The 23,475-nt window shown below is 38.5% G+C and overlaps 1 protein-coding gene across 1 annotated transcript in view; it reads right to left on the bottom strand.

Annotated features, from left to right (window-relative positions):
- Window positions 1–1,872: 1,872 nt before the first annotated feature.
- Window positions 1,873–23,475, bottom strand: part of DNAAF9 (dynein axonemal assembly factor 9) — a 78,250-nt gene continuing 56,647 nt past the window's right edge. Inside the window, exons 28-37 of the mRNA XM_069796973.1 lie at window positions 20,756–20,881; window positions 18,687–18,724; window positions 13,627–13,762; window positions 13,214–13,300; window positions 12,000–12,106; window positions 11,220–11,294; window positions 10,859–11,061; window positions 9,055–9,120; window positions 8,328–8,421; window positions 1,873–6,767 (exon numbers count right to left, since the gene is read on the bottom strand). Of these exons, the coding sequence (XP_069653074.1) occupies window positions 6,655–6,767; window positions 8,328–8,421; window positions 9,055–9,120; window positions 10,859–11,061; window positions 11,220–11,294; window positions 12,000–12,106; window positions 13,214–13,300; window positions 13,627–13,762; window positions 18,687–18,724; window positions 20,756–20,881 (1,045 nt within the window). The 3' untranslated portion in view covers window positions 1,873–6,654. The remainder of the gene's footprint in view (window positions 6,768–8,327; window positions 8,422–9,054; window positions 9,121–10,858; window positions 11,062–11,219; window positions 11,295–11,999; window positions 12,107–13,213; window positions 13,301–13,626; window positions 13,763–18,686; window positions 18,725–20,755; window positions 20,882–23,475) is intronic.

The following is a 23,475-nucleotide window of genomic DNA, read 5'->3' on the forward strand; positions in this document are numbered from 1 at the left end:
TCTGCAATGCGAAGCACGAGAGCAACAGATTTTGAGCTCTCGACTTTGTCAAGCACCCCACACAGCTGACTGCACCTCTAGGATACAACCAAACATGTGCCTACTATCACATGGAGGCACAAGAAACCGGTCATTTGGGGTTTTGGGGAGGAGAGCATCCTGAATTCAGGCCAAAATAATTGCTGAACACGACGTCGTGTTCACGGAGGGGGTGATAGTTAAGCCAGTGGTCCCCAACACCGATGTTCCAGTAAGTCCAGTAAAAGACGCCTCACTTCTAGAAAAAGATCCCAATACTTGTGTATTGGAGTAGTTTCTAGAAATTCCTAAATCACAAACAGCTTGTCACTGGTCACAGAATTTTTCTCTTTACACTCAAGCTAAAGGGCTGTCATGAACAGAGCTCTAGAGGGGTACTCCTCCTGGCCAGAGCTCCAAAGCACTGACACATCCTGAGCTGACAGTCTAACTCCTGTAGCCTTTCTGTAAAGCATTTCTTTGCAAAGAACATCTCTTAAAATCCTAGGAAGACGATGACTTTCACATTTTAATAATCAACCACAAATTGATCTCAGGTTAAATCTCGAAAAACCAAAGTGAATGGAAGACACAGAAACCAGTGCACAAAGGCAGAGAGCAGTTACACACCAGAGAAACTTGAAAGATAATCCAGGCAGGCTTAAAAAAAAAAAAAAGTAATAAAAGAAGTTGCTTCTCTTTCATTGACCTTCAGCAATTTAGCTGCATATGATGAGCATCTTAAGAATAACCACATGGTAAGACATGAATTAAGCCGTGAGCTGAGACTCCAGATTTCCCTACTCAAGCACCCAAGGGATGGTGGAAACCCTTCTAGCTGCTTGGCCAGCGTAAGATCTAGCCCAAAGGCTTGTTTTGAGAACACGTGCCCACACGTGAGCAGTAACAGGATCTGAACCCTCTTGGCAAAGCTGACACGTGAACGATTTTGTGGGGTCTGTAGTTTAGTATGGAATCTATAACTGGCTGCTTCTCCGAGACGAGCAGTATATAATGATAGGGAAGTTGTTTAGTGTTGCATTGACGGCATGTAACACAAAGTCAAAGGAAACTGCACATACTCAGCAGTTCAAGAGCAGCTGATGCAGCCCAAGTGCATTTACAAGTGGAAGAGTCCACGCTTTCCAAAACTAGCGGCGCAGCAAGGGAAAATACCTGGATTTCAATCAAAAGTCTATGCATCTGAGGCTGCTATTTCTTGTGTGCATACCTGGAGTATGCAATACAGGCTGAATTTAACATGCTGGTTTTACGTAAACAGTTCATAAACATCAATCAAGTGCAAACCTTCCTACAAAAAAAAAAAAGCAAAAGCATTGTCAAACTGAGACAGAAACGTGCAAACTGACCTCACTCATGCACAGCCTCCCGCTCAGCAACCAAAGCAGAAAAAAAGAGCGTAAAGTGGGATTGCCCTCCCAATGGCAGCTTGGTTTTAGATCAACAGAAGTTGATCTTGAAACTGCATCCTCCTTTATATGAATACAAGGAGTAGGATTTAGCTCCTGCATTTCTGTATACGCAACTATCAACTTATCCATAAGTACAACTGCTGAAGGACGGAGATGGCAGGTGGGAAGCCGATCAAGGTCCTTCATCCTACAACTGGTTTTAAGTTTTACCCAGTTAGAAATCCACACAAGAAGGTCTAAACCTAAAATAACAGCTTAACCTCCCCCAATTTCCTTAAATCTTACACATTTTTGTTTGAATATAAACTAGTCACCTTTCTGCCAGTTTAGAAAACTAACAAATTTTAAAAGAAAACTGCTCAATGCTTAAAAATTCAAGTTTAGGAAATAGTGAGTTTATTAAAGAAGTCAAAGACAGACAGCAGATGGATACTGTTTATTGGTTCTTTCCATCACATCTGAGTTACAGGTGTAAAAGTCACACGAACTGCAGGTATAAACATGTAAAACAATACAAAAATAAATGGAAAGGTAATTTTATATTTACTGAATCAAGTTGTGTAATAAATACAACAGGCAAAAAGCTTCAATCACACAATTCAGTTTAACTGAAGTTACAGTAGTGTTTGTAAATACAAGTTTTTAACTTAAAGTTGCAAATATTAAAGCATTGAGAACTAGTATGAAAGTGAATTTTGGCACATTGTAAAGTGAGAAGTGTTACATTAGTATTTGACTGTTGTGTAAAAATGATGTCATTTCTCACTAGCTTTCTGAGGTACATTTTTAAACAATCTAAAATTAGATCAACAATGCGGTTCTAACAACTCACAGTTTACAATTCACTATACTAGTTACAATTTTTCCCTTTTAAGAATACCAAAGTATTCCAGAGCTTAAATCTGTGCAAATTCAGAAAAGTTTCAATTAAAAAACAATAATTAAAAAAAACTTATTAGGGAACTTTTACATGCAACTTAAATCCTCCCTGCAATCAATTTTGTTAATTGCAAAGTGTAAAATTGGACTAATAACAAATTGCACAGCTTAATATAAAATACTCCGAGATTGCAGCGTGGTTCAAGTTGCAAATGTTCCTCTCCTAAGTTTATCACATTTTTCTCCCTATAACTTCAGCAACTTCTGACCACACTCATTCTCGGTGAGGAAAAAAAAAAAAACACCACCACAAGCTGCTAACATGAAGGTCAGCAAAGCACGTAAACCCCTTGAGGACTCTCAGCACTTCTTCACAATATCAGAAATGCCTGGACACAAAGTTACTGTTACCAATTTTCAAAATACAGTAAAAGATAAAGGAACAGTGTAATGGCACTTCTTCTGTATCCAAACATTTGCGGTTTAGAAATGGTGCTTTTTTTTTTAAGTTTTACAGTAGCTAAAAAAATTTTCAAAACTAGATCCTTAGCAGTATCTCCATCCTCACCTCGACTTCAACAGTGAGGAAACCAGATTACCCTACAGACGGGGTTCGATACAGTATAAATATCTCTGACCAGAGTACAAAAGTTATGCTCTTCTAAAAAAAAAAAAGTGCTGCTGATTGTTAGAAGTAACTCCAAAATAATCAGCAACTGCTATTAAACTATCAGCAGCATCAGGCATTTACACATTTTAGTCCTCAAAGAGTTTTCTTTTAAACAGTTTAACCATTTGTGCTAATATTCTTCACTAGGTTAATTTTAAGTCCTTTCACCAAAACCGTTTTTCCTTTAAAAAAAGAGGGTGCAAGCAATACAACCCATGACATCCATTTATTTTATGCTTCTTAAATAAATGGTGTCATCTGCAAGGCACTACTATGTTTAAAGGATACCATTGTCACAGTTTCACTATTTCGGTATTTTTTCTGTTTTAAAGTCACAGTTAAAAACTACAAAAAAAAAAAAAAAATTGAGGTAATCAATTTATTTCAATACCAAAATATATTAATTGAAATAGTACCAGTATGGTGAAAGGTCTTCATAATACACAGCTATTACCATATAGCATGCAGTACGGTATATAAGTATACTAGGCCTTTGTTCTGAGCTCTTCTGCTTCAGTTTTTAAGGAACAGCTCAATTTGCACAGTAGCACGCCAATTTTGAATACTTATTTCCTTTTTGTTCACAGGGCATCGCACTTGTAATTACAACTCGTTATGCCAACCCCAGATGAATTAGCCCCATCAACATTTATTTTCAAGAGCTGCACAAATTGGAGTTCTTAAAAAGAGTTCAGCAGAGCAAAATAAGCTACAGTATCTTCATCTATCGTTCAATCAATTGCACTTAAATCTACTCTGTTATTGACTTACAAGTTGAGACAAAGCATCACCAAAGTGCCTGCTGCCCCAACCACTGGTATTTCTTCTGACGTTACATAGTCATACCACTATTCTAGAAATATGGCTTTGCAGATTAGATAACTCGTACTGAAAAGGAGCACACTGGGTTTACACTAAGTTTATTGGCAAAGCAGTATAATTTGTTAAGAACTTTCTAATGCCCCTTTTTATTGCAGTGTTATGACCAGAATTTTGTACTCTAATAATCCTGGTCTGATAAATTGTTTCATGCAACCAACTGTACTTAGTTTGTAAACACCCGCTAGCCCCTCAAATCCACTGCTAGCTACGTTTGCTCTACCAGGCACTACAGTATATTAAGACTAAAGTATAGCCATGCATAGATAAACTCACGAGCCTTATCATGATGCTCTATACCTGTAATATGGGTTACCCCAGAAAGCCTAGAAACACAAACTAATCGCTGGCTTTTATTGTACTTGAACAGGATACAAGTAGTTTATAAAGTCTCGTGGTGTGCAAAAAAAATTTCTTAAATTCAGACAGCTTTTTAAATCTAGTAGGAAAGCTAGTAACGAAACCTTATCAACATCTATATCCCAGTCTGCAGCACCTGGAATTCCACCTCTGCACTGTAAAACCACCACAGCACAGGCACTGAGCCAGCTAGTAGCAACATGTACTGAAAGTCTACCTAAAAGGTGTTTCATTTTTTGACAGGCTTACTGAAATTTCAGCCATTTCATTTTCCAAAGGTAAAAAATGTATTTCTTCAGTAAGGCATAAAACTATATTTAGCCTTAGGTTTGATGGCAGGAGTTAAATCTCATTTTCCTGCCACAGAAAGAGACCGTGTGGACACGTTATAAGTATTTTAAGTGTACTGTAAGAAATTATTCATTCCGTTTCTTACTGTGTTACATATATCTGACCAAAACCAAAAGTTGCAGTTGTATTAAAAGATGGAGCTGTTCCTAAGGCAAAGGAATATGAAAATAAAAAATGCCTCCTGGACTGTTTTCACTTGACTAAATTCAGAACACACAGCACGCTACAATAATCTGCTTATTCAAATAAGCTTCAATAATTACATCTAAGTAGCTGCTAGGGTACCTTATAATCCCTCAGTGATCTATGAATTCTCACTTAAAATTGTACTGAATTAAGTTAAAGGACAAGTTGCCAGAATTCCTATCATAGTATGATCTGGTAACTATAAAGGTTTTGTTGCAAGTACTTAAAACCTGGTGTATCAGTTTAGTGAAATGTTACGGCATGCAAATTTTTCTGAAAGCTTCACAAAAAAAGTTCTTTTGTATTTCACATGTATCTCTTGGTATTTTTTACCTTTGGAAATAAGCCATTTTCATGAAAAGGAATTCCTTAGCCTCTTCCCTTGCTTTGCTTAGTTTTTAGTACTGAAATAAGAATCCTTCAGAGATAATCTTCTAAGCAACAGCAAGTTGCAGATGACTACCATCCATGTCATGCTTTCTAGAACACCAATAACAACACTGGGAAGAAAGCAAGATATCTCTACTTATCTTGTTTCACCCTGAAATGTATAAGCATTTTTTCTTTAGAAAACTCAAAAATTTTGACTGCAGATTCAAACTGTGCAGAGGTTATGAGACATACTGTCCCCTCAGAAAAATGCAGATGCCTAAGTGTTCCCCAATTTCTCGCTTTGGGAACACCCTAACAGCACTAGGATTAGGTATTCTTCTGAGCTTTTTAATTGTTCCCCCATTTCTCGCTTTGGGAACACCCTAACAGCAGTGGGATTTGGTACTCTTCCGAGTTTTTTAATTGTTCCCCCATTTCTCACTTTGGGAACACCCTAACAGCAGTAGGATTAGGTACTCTTCCGAGTTTTTTAATTGTTCCCCCATTTCTCGTTTTGGGAACACCTAACAGCAGTGGGATTAGGTACTCTTCCGAGTTTTTTAATTGTTCCCCCATTTCTCGTTTTGGGAACACCTAACAGCAGTGGGATTAGGTACTCTTCCGAGTTTTTTAATTGTTCCCCCATTTCTCGCCTTGGGAACACCCTAACAGCAGTGGGATTAGGTACTCTTCCGAGTTTTTTAATTGTTCCCCCATTTCTCGCTTTGGGAACACCCTAACAGCAGTGGGATTAGGTACTCTTCCGAGTTTTTTAATTGTTCCCCCATTTCTCGCTTTGGGAACACCCTAACAGCAGTGGGATTAGGTACTCTTCCGAGTTTTTTAATTGTTCCCCCATTTCTCGCTTTGGGAACACCCTAACAGCAGTGGGATTAGGTACTCTTCCAAGTTTTTTAATTGTTCCCCCATTTCTCGCTTTGGGAACACCCTAACAGCTGCAGGATGAGGTACTCTTCTGAGTTTTTTTTAATCGTTCCCCCATTTCTCGCTTTGGGAACACCCTAACAGCTGTAGGATGAGGTACTCTTCCGAGTTTTTTAAATGTTCCCCCATTTCTCGCTTTAGGAACATCCCCCAATCCCACGTACTAAAGTATACCACTGCTCATCAATGCTCTTGTGCAACAAGTTTCAAGGGACACCCAGAGATTAAAGTGGTTTGATTATCTGCACGACAGACCAATTCCATGATTACATTCTGATCTACTAGGAAATACAGTTTTGCTTCTTTTCTTCTTATTTCTTTAAATAAGTTTCCACTACTAGCCAGAGATTCCAGGTGATGCTTTTTACAGTCTGGAATTAAGGTGAAGTGGAAGCAAACCTGACAGTACAAACAGCTAAGCAGTTACCATATTAAAATGCCAACCTTACAGGAATGATCTCTTAGTTTTAAAAGGAGTGCTGAAATTTTCTAGTTAACCAGCAAGGACAACAGCATTTTTGGTTACTGACGGTGGTTCAGAAATGCACAGAACACACGTGTTTATGTCTTCTGCTCAAAGAGATCGTGATACTCTTGTTCTTCTAGTTCTCTGTTGTACTTCTCTATTTCCCTGTTGGCTTCTTCCAAGTAATCATTCATGAATTGGTCCATTACTGATTTTGAAAAACTAAGGAAAAACTTTTGTGCAAATAGCATTCATTAGAAAAGAACATACAGGTCTGAAGGATGTGCCAGTTCAGGGACACTTACTGAAAGCAGAAATTCAATATATTACCTTCGCAGAGTCCTGCAGTCAGACCTAACCACAGCTACTCTGTATTACTCAGGAATAAAGGAGTTGCACAATAGACATTTCCCAGTCAAGAGGAAGAATATAAGAACAGCAAAACTACAGCAGGTTTGCAGATGTTTACAGCTATTTTGGTTAAATGGGAGTCTAAAAAACCGCCAAAAATTCAGATCATCCAAAAGTGGTTAACCAGTACCTGTATATTTTATTGCCAGACACCAAGATGGTGACGGAGTAAAGATCCAGTGAATATTGGAGTCCAAGTTTGCTGTTAGGCTATTTTCTGCCAGTATACCATAACTAGGAGCTTAACCTGCAGACAGAAGTCTGCTGGTTTAAAATTTTAAAGTTGTCCCATAGGGCATAGAAAATAACTGTTTGTTCTTATTCCAAAACAGAATCATAGAACCCACTTGGATTTTTGTAAACTTTGTTGAAGTGAAAAAGTAAACTGGGAATATAAACCCAAATTTGAAATTTTGGTAATAAAACAAGGACAAAAACAATAGAAAGTTATGAAAACAGGAAAGGAGAACAGGAATACACTAGAAAATTAGTATTACTCTGGCATTTCTTGCCAAAGACAAAAATATGATCAGGTTTAAAATAAAAAATAAAAGGAATTTTTGGAAAGAAATCCAGACGACCCTACTTCAGCTCTAGTTCATGTTCTGTAAACTGACACCAAACAAGACCAGCAAGGACAGTGCATTTACAAATGTGTATATGCCACAGTTTGGTAAGTAAATCATACTGCTTGCAAGCTGAAGTAGTTTTAAAATAAGGTTTTACTTGCTTAAGTGAGTTTAAAAAGTGATTACAAAAAATGCACATCCACACCTAATTCTGAACAACCTGTTCATACTACTGCTTTGCATCCAGTAAGGTTTTTTCTCATACCAAGATACAAAATGAGAGCAATCATTTAATATCAGCTTCACTGCAAAATATGCGGCAGAAAAAAGGATACTGTAGTAAAACCTAAAACAACTCTGATTATTTTTACTTTAGTGTGTGCACGTACATGCATGCACACAAAATTATATTCATTTGTAAGTTTTATCAGTCATGACCAGGCATGAAGCAATACTACAGCACTATTTGGTTTGAAAAATATTTCTTTGACAAGCTGTGGTCCATAAATTATTCTCTGCGTGAGCTCAATGTACAGTTTTGGGATTGATTTGTTGGTTCTATTCTGCTTCTTAGATCATATATCTGAAAAAGTGTTTTAACAGTAAGCTTTAAATGGCAAGTAGCCACGCACAGATTTCAGGAACAAAACTTTTCACTTCATATTACCACCTGCAAATCAAACTGGCTCTTCACCGTATCATTCGCTTTGACAGTCTACATTTCAGATTTGCATAGCCTCTTGTCTACCTAAAACCTTCACCAAAACCCCCCACATTTTAAAGGATACATGGATGGTAATCCATTTTGTCACCAAAAAAATTCACAAATTGAGTCCCGTTGTAAAAATAACCAGCTGGAAGTGGATCCAAGTGGCGTTTCACCTACATTAAGAAAGAATATACTGTACATTAAACATTTAAAACTCAAAACTGCTTAGAGACGGTCCTAACAAACTTAAATAGATAAAAGAAGAATTCCTTCTGGTGAACTTAACAGCCAGGGAGGAAGGTACGTCTCCTGGCTATAAAGGAGCACTCTGAAAAAACAGTATGATAAATGACACCCATATGGACTAGGGGAGTTAGGTACAGCAACACTAATCATAGCCATGCCAAACTCTAAGGAACCCAACTCCAGAGACAGCACTTACAACCTAAAGGTAGTTGATGAGGGCAGGATTAGGCATTTGGGATCCTAATTTGCACGTGACAACCTGGACAGCACAGAACAGGGAGATAAGACGGGGAAAGACCGTTACGGTAACCAAAAGCGTATGCTCGTCCAACACCTTACACCTCCCCCTACTTCTCAGAGCTAACACCAAGATTTATATCTCAAATCCCTCCTGGACAGCCTCAGTTGTGTTTCAAGTATATCCAAAGACAGTAAGTGCCATAATAATTTAGCACTCAGCACACTTGTTATGGCAGGTATGGGAGGCGCTCTATCATACAAATGGATATTTAAGAAAATCAGCCGAAAAAAAGAGCTTGCTATTAATTGCTTCTACTTACGTGAATGTTTTTTATTTCCTGAAGGGTTAGCATTCCTCTGGTTTTCAGGGCTTTCCTCTGAGGTTTCTGTATGAAGAATTAGACCCCAGTTATAAACCTACTGAGTGACAATGTGATACTACAGTTTAGTTTAAAAAAAAAACAAAACAAAAAAACCCAACCCATACCACAAAACAGAAAAGTTCTTTTCTTGAAAATGTGGATAACGGTAGCGAAATCTATGATCACATGCTATCATGCTCAAGCCCAGCACAAAAGTACTCCTTTTAGAAGCATGTATTTTAAAAATTAATTTCTAGACAGAATTATTCAATTATATTAAAGCACTCACAACTATGTTCTGAAAACAAAAGTAAAAGTTAAGTGATCTTACATAAAGCATCATTAGAAATGACAAATTCTGAAAGTACTTCAAACAATACAATTTAAATACAGCTTTACTGCAAAAAACCGAAGAAAACTGGCACAGGAACCGAAAAACCATCTAGATTTTAGTCTGAAAAGTTTTATAATTAATTTCTTTCACGCAGCATGCAATAACTGTCAGAACTATCTGAAACCCTAAATTAGCCATGACTAGTGAGACTGTACAAAGACTACTTGTAGTCTTGAACCCCTGAAAGAGGAAGCACTCCACACTTGAGATAGCATTTAAATTCCAAGTTTTCATAAAATTAAAATATAATTCCATAGAGTGCTTTCTTACATGTCAAAAGCATGTGTCTCCATATATTATCCATGTGAATCATACAGAGCATGAGATATGATCACAGAAAATGTATACTTCCCTGAAGTAACACAACCTGCTAGAACAGAGGTAAGAACCTGAAGATCCTTAGAAACAGCTCCAACAACGGTCTGCAGGAAACTTTTTTCCCTTCCTACACAGCTTTTTAGAGATAATATGCAAATCCTAAGCTATGAAGAAGTAACCACGAGTATTTTTAACTAAAAAATGTTCCAAAACGGGCATCACGAAAGGGCACAACTATAGGCTTAGGTTCCAACTAGAGTGCTAAAATAAGCAATTTGTACGGTTGAACAGTTTCTGTCCAAGTATATTTCTCCATCAAGCCTCAAGACTCACTTCCTAAGACCTTGATGTGCAGCCTGGCAAAAGTAATACTTGCTGGTATTACTTGGTTATGTAGCAGGGAACCATCTTGTCCCGCACTCCTGGTCAGGTCATGCCAGTCACCGTGTGAAGTTAGTAAGACACCAAAAGTGCAGAATGTGTCTTCTAGGCCTTACGATGTACATAGTCCCTGTTCCCTGCTCCAGCTTCTACTGCATAGGTACGTTAGCCATGCAGAAATACATAAAGCCTTACACAGCTGCACAGTTGACAAATTAATCAAGACAAAATGAAAAAAACTATACCCTCCGTTTCAGTGGATTACTTCCAAGGAGGTTTAATTTAGTGAATCAAAACAAGTTTTCAGCTTTGCACCATTCAGGTACTTCAAGAAGATTTATTTCATACTACGCTTTAGCTTTTGGCAATCATGTCTCCGCTAAATCATCTTGTGTTTATTCTGGACATACTCCACTTGCTTAGGCATTCAAGAGCAGATCAATCGATGAATAAGCTGTAGCAGATATTAAAACAATACACAAATTACAATACACATTTGCAAACTGTTAGTCCTCTTTCTGAAATACATTTACATCCTGGAATGCTAATACCTTGGTAGAAGAGAAAGGAGATTAAAAAAAAGTTTCATCGAGACACTCGGATTCCTCCTTTTGTTGTTAAGAAATGCCAAACACATCACACTGAACAAAAATAAACATGCCCACGAACCTGTTTTGCGGTTTCTCTGAGCCAGTCTTTTATATCCTCTTCCTTAAGAGAGCAGCCAATGAACACAAGGAAGCACTCCTGTTGACTGCTGCAATCTCTGTTATCGCTTCTTGAGTCAGGAGGATTTGGCCCCTCCTGAACAGGCACAAGGCTCAGTGAGTTAGATGACGTGTTGTGACAGACTTCAATCACTTTATCAGAATCTAAAAAGGAGAAGATGGAAGAAAGAAATGTCCTGATAATCACTAATCTAATTAACATCAACACATTGGTGTAGACAGAATACAGTACATAAAGTTTTCAAATACACGTACACGCACTGCCATCACAAGACAACGTGTAAACAGTAATTTGCCCTTACCTGAAAACTTAACTTTGCCCATGATGTGATAAATGTTTCCAGAAAAAGGACTTGGCTTGAGCAATGACTTAATCGCTGTTCGAAATAGAAGACAAATAGATTATCTCACGTATTTTTCTTCTCCTTGGTGTAATTCTGGTCAGACCTATGCTACAGGTCTCTAATCCACATCCTAGTGCTTCAGGGGGAAAAGCTGCAGTGTCCCCCAGAGCCCCACTACATAACATTTCTATATGTTCTCATTTCTTTGCTATGGGGTACGTGGGAAATAACATGTGTTTGGCATAATGAACGCTTACAGTGTGTGTGGAAAGTAAAATGGTGCTCCTTAACACTGTTTTGCTAAGGAAAGAAGCAAAGGCATGATTATATATCTACTCTAGTAGCCTAACACAGAGCTGAGCCTATTTTCTAATAACTACAAAGAATTATTTAGCATAAAAAGTAGAAGCTGATGGTTACTTATAAACTCTAATTTCGACACTACTAAGTAAAATTAAACATAAAATAAAAAGCAAACATATGAAGGTAAGTGTCTCAGTCTCTAGAAACAGAAAATTAAAATAGATTTTAATCTGAACAAAATCATGGGTCAATTTTCCAGAGCAGACACCTAAGAAAATAATTTACTGTACTTTAAGGAAGAAAAGCTGAATTTTCAATTAAAAGTTTACTTCAGCAGTAATTAAATAACTGTGCTACGTCAGTGCCTGCCTTCCTCTCTATTCCCCAGTATTTCAAACTTGGATTTAAATCAAGTCAGTCAAAGTTCATTTGTACCTTTACATTTGGTCACAAATCGTGTTTTTTCTAGAGGACGATTAAACCATACACAGATCTGAACCATTGGAGGGAAGAAAGACCCAGCTCCATATTTGCCTTCATACCTTAAGACAAAAACACACACACCCCTTCAACATACAGAAAACACATGCACTTGTGTTTTTCATCTAACAGACTTCTTAAAAGGAACATCTATTATTTCACCACAGGTAAGCCTTGCTCATATGAAGCTTTCTTCTCTAAGACATCCATGAAAATGTGATATTAGCAGTACTAGGGGTTTTTCAAAGCGCTCGGGACTCGTTTTGATGCTCTTCCTGCTGCAATTTTTTCTTCTTGCATACTATCTACATAGTATTCTTGCATACTATCATCAAATAGATTAACAGTTGTCCAAGAGTTTTAAATATGTTCTTTTCCTGCTTTCTCTCTCTCCCTTTGGCTCCACACAATCGACAAGCAGCTCTGACATCCCAAGCTTTGTGCCAGTTTACTTCAGGAGCCTTACTTGCATCCAATTTAGAGCAAAAATTATGAATAAAAAGATATACATACATACAGGGCTGGCAAGGCATGGTAAATAAATCGTGCTTCCAAACCTAACTAGGAAACAGTCAGCCAGGAGTTATAATGGCTGACAGGTTTACATTTTCTGCCAAATAGGTGCAGCACAGATAACTGCAACAAGATGTGTAAAGAACTCTGAACCATGAAAAATATCACTCAGCATTAAATGGAAAGCTTGGTACCATGTATTATTGTGCCCTTAGCCTCTGCCAAGACTGTCAATAAGGTTGCTGGTTTTTATGAATAATTGTTCTGCTAATAGCTAGACTGACATAGCAAGTTCATTCCAGTAAGGCTGAATAGCTGTCAGAATGAAATTACTCTAGTCATTATTGACCTCACCCATCCCAATCCTTCCCAGCTTATTCCCAGAGGGTTCTTTTCTATTCTTCTGAAAAGCAACAGGAATCTTGCCATTGATTTAAATAGTGTCCAGAAAGGATCTTTTTCCCCATAAAAGCACAGCAATCATGTATCTACTAAGAATACTCATCAGCTCTTTTAAAAATGATTTACAAAGCAATTGCCTGTTCCAAATGAGTAGTCTTGAAAAAAAAAAAAAACATAAATTAAGTTAGTGAGACTTCTTAATCTTCAAGTTAATTAGAAAAATAGTTTTAAAATTTCTCAGTCTAGATACTTGCCAGCCAGGATACATTAAATATCGTGCTCTCATCATCTGAGGATTTGAAAAACTGCTTTCTGAGAGAATTAATTCAATATCCTCATTCCTATAAAGAGATAAAGAGGAAGATTTTTAATTTTGTAAGTTCAATAAAATGGCCACTATCTGTATGCTACTTACATAAAACTGAATGTGTTAGTCACAGTAAAATTAAGAGTATTTTTCCCTTAGTATGACAGTAACGTAAGTCATACCCTGCAAACAAAACCATACATTTCCTAATCCCTACATTTATATGACCACAAATGTAAAGGGAAGATGCCTTTTGCATGATAAGCAATTAAGAAAAATCTCATCTCCTTTGTACAAGTTACCAAAGTAAAACAAGAGAAGTGCCAAAAGTGACAAATACTAGACAGTGATTAATGTTACCTAGTTACAACTCCATTTTCTGCCAAGATGAATGAAACAGCAGGATTTGCCGCTCGGATAAGGCTCTGCAATTGCCTAAGGAGTGGATGCTTCTGCTCTGTAGCATGACTTGTGAAAACCACGTTACTCACTAGTCCTGTGTAAGGAAATCAGAGGATAGTTTACAGAAGTCAGGCATGCAACAGTGACTAATAAACTATTAAGTGATATAACAGCCATTCTTCTCTTATTTTCCTTCGATCTCACTACATTAAAGTTGTTAAAGAGAAAAAAAAGCAACAACAAAAATACCCCAAGCAAGGAACCTTTCATCTAACAGAAGCAATTTAGACTCAATTAATCAAAAGAATCAATTAATTAGAAGAATAAATTCATTGGAGAATCAATTTAAGAAGGACTAGTTTAATAAAAAACACTAACATTTAAAGCCTCTTGGCAAATTCAATGTGTAGAAAGATAGACTAAACAGCTAAAAGACAGTATTTTGGACCCTGACAGTTGTCACTTCTAAAAACAAGAGAAGGGTTTGGGTTTTTTTTATCTCTGTTTGTAGAGACAGACCCAAAATGGTATTCAGACAGCAAGCCTGAACCCACAAGGCATCAAAAACAGTAACAGAGAAAAACAATGGGATAACTATTTGTCCCGAGCCCCAATTCCCAAGAAGACTCCACTGTGTGACCAGAAAAGTGATTCCTTTTTCAGACTTAACAGTACCCCTTCACCTTGCACCTAGTGCCACCAATTTCATTGAAGACATGGTTACTCTTCTTAAGCAAAAACTTCCCAAGATTTGAAGATGGCAACACAGTCTTTATGTTATACCTGCTGTCTTGCCAGGTATAAGTCAACCAACTGCTGCTACTGCAGATGCTGCCTCTGAAGGTGATCAGAAATTACACACCAAAGATCACAGCCATCAAGCCTTGCGTACAGGAAGAGTTCTCATTTAGGAAATGATGACATATTGCACTTATCCAACTAATTTCAGTGTTATAGAGCCTCTGCTTTCCACTTATATCAAGAAGGTGGTATATCAGAATGAATTTCAGCCCAGTTCCTCAATGAGATTGCAGTGCCAACTCTTTAGGACTCCCTAGGATGTCAGTATTGTCCAAAATGTGTACAGAATGGAATTTCTTTGCACAAGGCGTGCAGCTCATTTCAGACACTTTCCCGTAACTACAAGTAGGGTGTAAGACAGAACAGTAAACTCTCGAATATCCATGAACAATTGAACCAGGATGCATTTGCCCTTCCTCCAACCCATCACTATTTAAAGCAGAGTATGTAACGAAGCTCACACCGTGATCTGCTGCTTACAGCTATTCCTGATCTTTACAGAAGTCATTAAAGTACACTAATCCTTGCAGAGGCTTCTTTACACAGAAATTTCTATACCAAATGCTCCCAGTCACTGTTACTTGCATCACTGACCCTTTCAAGCTAGAATTTTAGCAATAGCCCAAGCAAATTTTCATCATTAGTATTTCTCTTTTTTTAATCTCCCACAGAAGTTTCCACTCCAATTTCAGAAACATCTAAGTTTTCTCCAATACACAGTTGCTCTTGAGAGAGATAGGGGGAGGGGGAAGAGCAGCAAGCATACTTAGAAATTTAAGTCACACGCATGCTTGAAATTATTATGTAGATCATGCAATTAAGATGAAAACTATGAATAAGCTAATCAACAACCACCACACTGTGGGTGTGCTACACACGCAGTGGGTTTTTTTTCTTCATATGCCCAAACTTGATATTGATTTAAAAGTCAAGTTTAATTAAAAACATAGTTATACTTTCTGTGAAGTTGGCACAGAACAATAAAAAGGCTGCATAACATAAATGCTACGAAGCATATATTACAGTTAGAAGCACGATGCCTTGGAGAAAATAGGTATTTGTCAGGGACTAAGCTGGCAAAGCTTAAAGTTAAGAAAAAGATTCAAGGAATAAAATACCTAGCAAATCAGAAACCTATGCATCTTGTCTCATGTTCATCACCCATACTCTTTCTCCATCAATCTCCGCTTCATTTGTGCTTGTCCAAGGGGAACAGCTTTCGGGCGCTAGCTGTCATTCTTGCTTGTAAACTCCCACGCAATCTTGGAAGTAACAGAACACTGCTCAGAGCCTGGGGAACCTGCAAGCTTTGGCTCTGCACACACCTATACATAAATCTTGTAAGTGCCAGTATCACACAAGATTTGGCCCTGGGTTAGCAGGCAACAGTCCATGATTCTGAATTGAGTGACAGGCAATGTAAACCAGAAGAAAAATAGCTTTCTGTGAACTGGAAGATGCCTATATAGCTTTCGTAACAAATAATTTTGACCTTTTCTATTTAAATTGCCACTGCCATCTCTGTTTCTACTGCATTTTGAAGACCACCCAGTTTTGTTTAATTCCTTATTTATACACTCATCTAAAGGAAAAAAATCTTGCCGCCTGGGGAATAGCATGTTCAACAGAAGCAGTAAAGAAACAGGAGGGATAGATTAAAAATACGTATGCTTTACAAAAATAATGGATCCTCTTTGCTCCCAAACATACAATGGGCGTATTTAACAACAGCAATGTCTTAATCTGTAAAACAATTTAATATACAACACAAGAGATGCCAATGTGCCCTTAGACTAGTAAGGTGTCATCTTACAGCTTCTGTGCAAGAAAAAGAAAGAAAAAAAAAAGGCATATTTAGGAGGAGTGAGACAAAAGTAAATTACAGCACACGGATGGTGGCAAGATTTTTTTGAAAAGTTTAAACAAGTATGGAAGGGAGAGACAAAGCAAAACTGCTAACGTTGGTCACTCTACTCCAGGCTTTATCAGTTCTCCCTGATCCTGATCTGTTTCTCTTAGTCTTGTGGCTTTCCAAACAGAAAGTGTCACTCATAATACGATGTCACATTGCTACCATGCATAGGTACCCCTTCGTTACAGAGAAAGCCGCAAAATAGAAGAGACCTGGAAAGCAGCAGCAAAAGACTAATCCTACTCACTCCCCAAATTTGCGAGATAGTTATGTGGACAAGATAACCACCCAAAAGTCTAATTAATTCCTACTTGCCTACAGCCATACTTGTCTTTTCTTACACCCTCATTGCAAGTTTCTGTTTTCAGATTTGTACAACGCCCAGTATGACACTGTCTTGGCCCACTGATGGCACAGTAACACAAACAATAATATTGGGGTACATGACACACAAAAAAAGTAGGACAAATATCTGTCAAAGTGTATGACTCATTAAATACTGCTATTGTTGCACCAGAAATGAATTCTCAGTTATGCAGAAGTAAATTCCCTACTATACATGTGATACAATTCTGCATTTGTCTGCAAAGTTTAAGTGTACCACATCTCAGTTCAAAGCATACTTTTCCTCTTACAACTTTTTACACAAGAATTGCCCCTATTCATGTGAAACAATTTGCTTTACAGGAATAGACCTCTAGGCTATCTAATGTGACATTTTATATCTGAAAACTGGATGACAAAACCTTGCAACATGCAGAAATAATTCACTGCCAGAAGAACATTCTTCTAACCTCCGGTATTTTTCCTTCTTTCAGTGTTTGAACCATAGAAAAATTACCTATACTTGTCCTATGCATTTTCTAGTTCCTCCTTGAACAATGACAAATTCTCACCCAATCAGGTCTGTACAACTGCACTTTAAAAAAAAAACGATAGCTTTGAGCCTCTTGGGTTTTTTTTTTTTCATTCTGTCATCAAAAAAAAAATCATGCTTGCACTCTTAACTTTTCAGTAGTTATTGATACTTTGTTATATTCTTAATTCTTAACATTCTCCTGCTCTCTTCAATTTCAACCATGGCTATAATCATGATAATTATCTATTGGTTGGTTCCCTGATTTGTAGCACCAACATTTCTCTCCAAGTAAGAATAAAATAGTGATTTATACAATAGCACCTACATTCCAGCTTGTTCACAACCTCGTTCTTTTGGATTTCATTTTTTTAGGCTCCCTCCACACATGAATAAGAGGTGGCATAATTCTGGCAGAAAAACTCTACAGAGTATTTAGACTCCACAGAGTCTAAATAGCCGCAAGAAGAGTGCAACATCCTACTCTGACAACTGCATTTAAATACAAACACAAAAATTACAGTCCTGCAGTTCACTTGGGAAGACATGAGCATAAAAATCAGAACGTCACGTTGCAGTAACTGCAGTCCAACAGCGACTTAAAAAAAAAAATCTCAACTGTCATTGGTCTACCTAATTTCAGGTTGAGCTTACAGTCTGCCTAAAATGATGATTATCTGACTGGAGAGATCTGTTCTCATATACACACACACACACCCCTCCATGTACTGGTCTCAACATTGTAAATCAGCTATACAATTGTTAAAAACAACTGTAAAGGTGCTATAGCTGAATTTGCTTCTGCTCTTGAAACTTAAAGAACTCAGTTGATAGTAAGTCAGGAAGGATGGTATCCCATTTATGCCAACAGCTGCTCTCCACGCCTGACAAGGAGGATGATGCATTTCATAGTCAGGATATAAAGCTGAATATACAGGTAAGAAACAGTTCTTCTGCAAGTGAGCTTTTTTGTCTGCTTCAGTGTCAAATGAACCCTGCGAGGATCCTCCACACTGCATTAAGAAGAAAATATGGGGAACAAGGGAACCAGCTCATTTTTCCCTCTCTAAAATAGCAAAAATGAGAGCTCTATTTCCTCATGCCTTGCCAAAAGAGGATGGAACTCATATCCAATCCATTTTGCTCCTAGATTTACAACACAGCACGAGTTACAACAGTTCATGGTAAGCAGTTTAACTCATGGTCCTGGAAAACCTATCCTCCAGATGAGGACAACCAGAATACATCATGCTCCATATTCTTACATCTTCTCCAGGCACCTATGGTGTTTAATAATGTAGGCAAAGAGAGATTTTTCTGCACAGATGGTTCTTACCTCGAAGAATTTATCATGATCCTTTGACTACATGCATTTACAGTGTATTTATTTGGCCATATGGCTCAGCTACTTGTTCTGTAGAGCTCAAAGTCAAGAAAAGTGACACATACCTTGTGAACACTGGTCCAAGAACTTGGGAAAAAGAAGCCTAGAAAAACCAGAAGTTTGTACATCAAGAATGGATATTATTATTTAGGTAAAGCATTAACATTCATTTGGACACTGACAGCTAGAGTCTTACTATCCAACCCATTTTCATGTTTCCTTTCTTCAGTCCATGTAACCGGAACATCCCTATATGTTTTGTCTTTCAGGAGTTCTTACCCCCAAATTGGTTTTGTAGATGGTTTTAATCCTTTAATGGATTTCACAGCTAATGTCTAATACGCAATCTATTCTGTATTCTAGGAAAACAGAAAGGCTTCAATATTATTTTAATTCCTATGTAAACAACAGGAATTTTAAGTTTGCCCTAAAGAATTATGTCTTCCAAACATGGTGGGAACTCTTCATGGAAAGATTGTATGTACATAATACTTTCTGTACTACATATCATACCAATTTCTGATAGTGTCAGACAAGTGACAATTAAAAAAAACCTCTAGAGTAAAGGGAGTACTTTACCTGCGCCCTTTCAACTACCTCCCCCCTGCCCTGGCTTACTATTCAACACAGGGAAGAGCTTCATCCTAGGCTTACAAAAGAGCTAGATCTCTACAGTAATGAATTTTGAGATTTTAAGAAAGAGTCCTGATTTTCGCGACTGCAAAAGTTTCAAGTCAGACATTAAAATCACTCTTCTTGACTTGCACAGTGAAATTGCCAAAGCTTCCCAACTGAAAGATTTGTCATTGGCAGCACATGGCTACTTGGTAAGTTCTTATCAGAAGAAACTTCAAAGCGAGACACAAATAGTCTACAGCATAGGCTATGCCTCTTCCTTCAATTGCTACTGCACTTCAAGAGACAAACAATGTTAGTCAAAGGACTGCAGGCTACTGCTGCTATAAATACTACTCAGTACCATGACTAGTAACACATTAGTAAGTTTAAAAAAACCCTAGGAATGGAACTTGTCTTTCCTACAATTATGGAAAGAACAAGTTAAAACAGCACTTCAGCATCAATTCACAAATATTTTATGTAGTCTTTATTATTTACTTACAATCTTTGTCACAGAGACAAAAAGAAGCAGTAAGGTAATGTCTATTTATTGACTAGTGCAAAGCACAAGAAGCACAATGGTTAGCATTTTAAAAACGGCTAGGAAGTTTAAGGAATGCACTTTTATAAAATGATCGGGCAGTTCACCTCTAAGCTGCGATGCAGAGCATTTTATCAGAAATAGCAGCAATGCTAAGAACTCTGAAAATTGTAACTGCTTTAACTTACTTTTATCAAATCAGCTGCAAGGCATAATTGCAAAATTTAAATATTACAATTTTACAGATAGGTCTATGAAATCAGTTCCATGTTTGTTTAACTGTGGAGCACACATATATATATATATATATATATATATACACACACACACACTATGAAACAGCAACCATACCACACTATTTTAAAATGTCAGCGACTTGGCTTTGCTACCGTTTCCTCCCCACCCTGCCTCTGAAGTAACCCAGGATATCAGATTTTAATATTTGCAATGCTTTTGCTTCCATGCTTTGTCAGTCTCTTCAACAAAATTATGCTTCCCATAAGTTCTATATTTTAAATCTGTACAATCTTCATTTAATATCCCAAAATAGTGACATGATCAACAACCCAAACTGAGACACGCATCTCAATTTTTAGTCACACTTACAAAAAGATGTCAAGAAAAAGAATGATTTAAAAAAGCACGTGACAGGACAATTGACTGTCCAGATTTTACAAAGACCTTAGCCAGAGTATACGTATTTAAGCAGTATGCTAATGACAATCTTTGTTTATTCTTCCACAAGTTAAACTTTTATTAATACTATATATAATTATATCCCTAGTGGAAACCAAGTGTCATCATTATAAACCAAACAGTACTTCAAAGTTCATCCAAGATGGATTACCTACCAGTTTTATGAGTTTTAAGACAGTTCAATGGCATTTAGCCATCATACATCTCTAATTATTATAAAAGTGATCTCACAAACTTCTATATCTATTTTCAAACTAGTAGAAATAACTTAAAGTATACCTATGTTCCATATAGCAACTCAGTGGCTCTACACAAGTATTAACTGTTCCAATGATGAAAGACGACTTCACGTCTGGGTCAGGATGAGTTTGCAGAGCCTGTACAACATCAATAACATCAGTGTATCTGTAAGAAAACGAAATAATGGATTCAGAGAAACAGAATGACGCATTTCAACATCTAGTAAGAAATCAATTGCTTGCAAGAAGGTTAGATTTCTAAAAAAGCCTACCAAAATAGTCATGAAGCAGTTCAAACTTGGCAAATACAGACAAATAAAGCTGACTGCAAGTAACGTTAGAAATAAATTGACAACTACAGAGAAAAGCAGTATAAACTTTGCACTGAACAACTAAAAAGTCCAGCTTTCAGGAAGCACAAAAGGCATAATCTAATACAAGCATGTGATGCCTACTGCCTAGCATATTAAGCACTAAGTATTATTCAACTAAACCAAGAAATTAAAAAGCAACACCTCTCGGTTATCAGCACTCCGATTTCAGCATGCTTCTATAATTAATGTGTCCATTTTTTATCAGTACTCCAGCCATTGCTGTATTATACTCGTGTATGATAGCAAAGTTTAAGCGAACCTGAGTTTTTATTCCAGGTGCTTATTTCTCAGCCAGTTACAATCTTCTCTCAAAAAACTGTACTGTCAGTTAAGTTAATGGATTATTTAGAAAACTCCAGCTACTTTAAAAAGCTGTCTATACCAACAGTCAACTACGCAGAAATAACAGAAAACCTGTCGTTAACTATTGCTGAAGCCAGCGCTGCTACCAGAATATAAGCACCCTTTAAGTATGGAAAGGCTGAAATAAGGTGTCCCTGGAGCCTTCTCTTCTCCAGGCTGGACAACCCCAACTCTCTCAGCCTGTCCTCACAGCAGAGGTGTTCCAGCCCTCTGATCATCTTCATGTCCCTCCTCTGGACCCACTCCAGCAGGTCCATGTCTTTCCTGTGCTGAGGACCCCAGAGCTAGATGCAGAACTGCAGGTGGGGTCTCACGAAAATGGAGCAGAGGGGCAGAATCCCCTCCCTCGACCTGCTGGTGACACTTCTTCTGATGCAGCCCGGGATACGGTTGGCTTTCTGGGCTGTGAGCACACATTGCTGGCTCATGTCCGGGTTTTCATTCACCAGTAACCCCGAGTCCTTCTGCTGAGGGTGCATTCGATCCCGCTGTCTATCATTGATGGAGATACTAAACAGCACTGGTCCCAGTATGGACCTCTGAGGGACACCACTCGTCACCGATCTCCATCTGGACATTGAGCCACTGACCACTACCCTCTGGATGTGACCATCCAACCAATTCCTCATCCGCCGAATAGTCCACCCATCAAATCCATGTATCTCCAATTTAGAGAAGGATGTTGGGGGGGACTGTGTCAAAGGCCTTACAGAAGTCCAGACAGATGATATTTGTAGCTCTTCCCTTGTCCACTGAGGTAGTCACTCTACCACAGAAGGCCACTTGGTTGGTGAGGCAGGACTTGTCCCTGTTGAAGGCACGCTGGCTGTCTCGAATCACCTCCCTGTCCTCCATGTGACTTAGCATAGCTTCTAGGAGGATCTGTTCCATGATCTTCCCAGGCACAGAGGTGAAGCTGACAGGTCGGTAGTTCCCAGGGTCCTCCTTTCTACCCTTTTTTAAGAATGGATGCAATGTTTCCCTTTTTCCAGTCACCAGGGACTTCACCTGACTGCCATGACTTTTCAAGTATCTTGGGAGAGTGGCTTGGCAACTACATCAGCCAATTCCTTCAGGACTCTGGGAAGCATCTCGTCAAGTCCCACAGACTTACATATGTTCAGGTTCCTCAGGTGGTCACAAACCTGATCCTCTCTTACAGTGGGAGGGACTTTGCTCCCCCAGTCCCTGCCTTGCAATCTGTCCACTTGAGAGGTGTGGGAAGAGAGGTTGCCAATCAGACCGAGGCAAAAAAGTTGTTGAGTACCTCAGCCTTCTCCTTGTCCACTGTTACCAGTTTGCCAGTCTTGCTCATCAAAGGGCGTACACTTTCTTTGGCCTTCCTTTTCTGGCTGACACACCAGTAGAAGCCCTTCTTATTCTTTGCATCCCTTGCCAAGTTCAGCTCCATCCACACCTTGGCCTTTCTGACCCCATCCCTACACAACCAGGCAGCATCCCTATACTCTTCCCAGGATACCTGTCCCTGCTTCCACTGCCTGTGCATTTCTCCTTCTTGCCCTTTAGTTAGACCAGCAGGTCTCAACTCAGCCGTGCCAGTCTCCTGCCTTCCTTTCCCAATTTCTTACAGATGGGGATCAAGAGCTCTTGCACTCTATGGAAAGCATCCTTAAAACATCTGCCAGCTCTGTTCTGCTCCTTTGTTCCTGAGGGAAGTCTCCCAAGGAGTCCTACTGACTCCTTCAACAGCTGGAATTCTGCTTTCCCAAAATTCAGGATCCTGACTTTACTCTTTGCCTGACCCATATCCCTCAGGACTGTGAACTCCACCAGTGTGCGATCACTGCAGGCCAGGCTGCCTCCAGTCTTGACACCACTGATTAGCTCACTTGCGTTGGTGACCATCAGGTCCAGTATCACATCCCCTCTGGTAGGGCTGTCTATTACTTGGCTTAAGAAGTTACCCTAAATGCATTCCAGGAGTCTCCTGGATTGCCTACAGCTTGCCATGCTACTTTTCCAGCAGATGTCAGGGTGGTTGAAGTCCCCCAGCAGGACGAAA

This window comes from Haliaeetus albicilla, chromosome 1, assembly GCF_947461875.1.
Source record: "Haliaeetus albicilla chromosome 1, bHalAlb1.1, whole genome shotgun sequence".
Taxonomy (NCBI): domain Eukaryota; kingdom Metazoa; phylum Chordata; class Aves; order Accipitriformes; family Accipitridae; genus Haliaeetus; species Haliaeetus albicilla.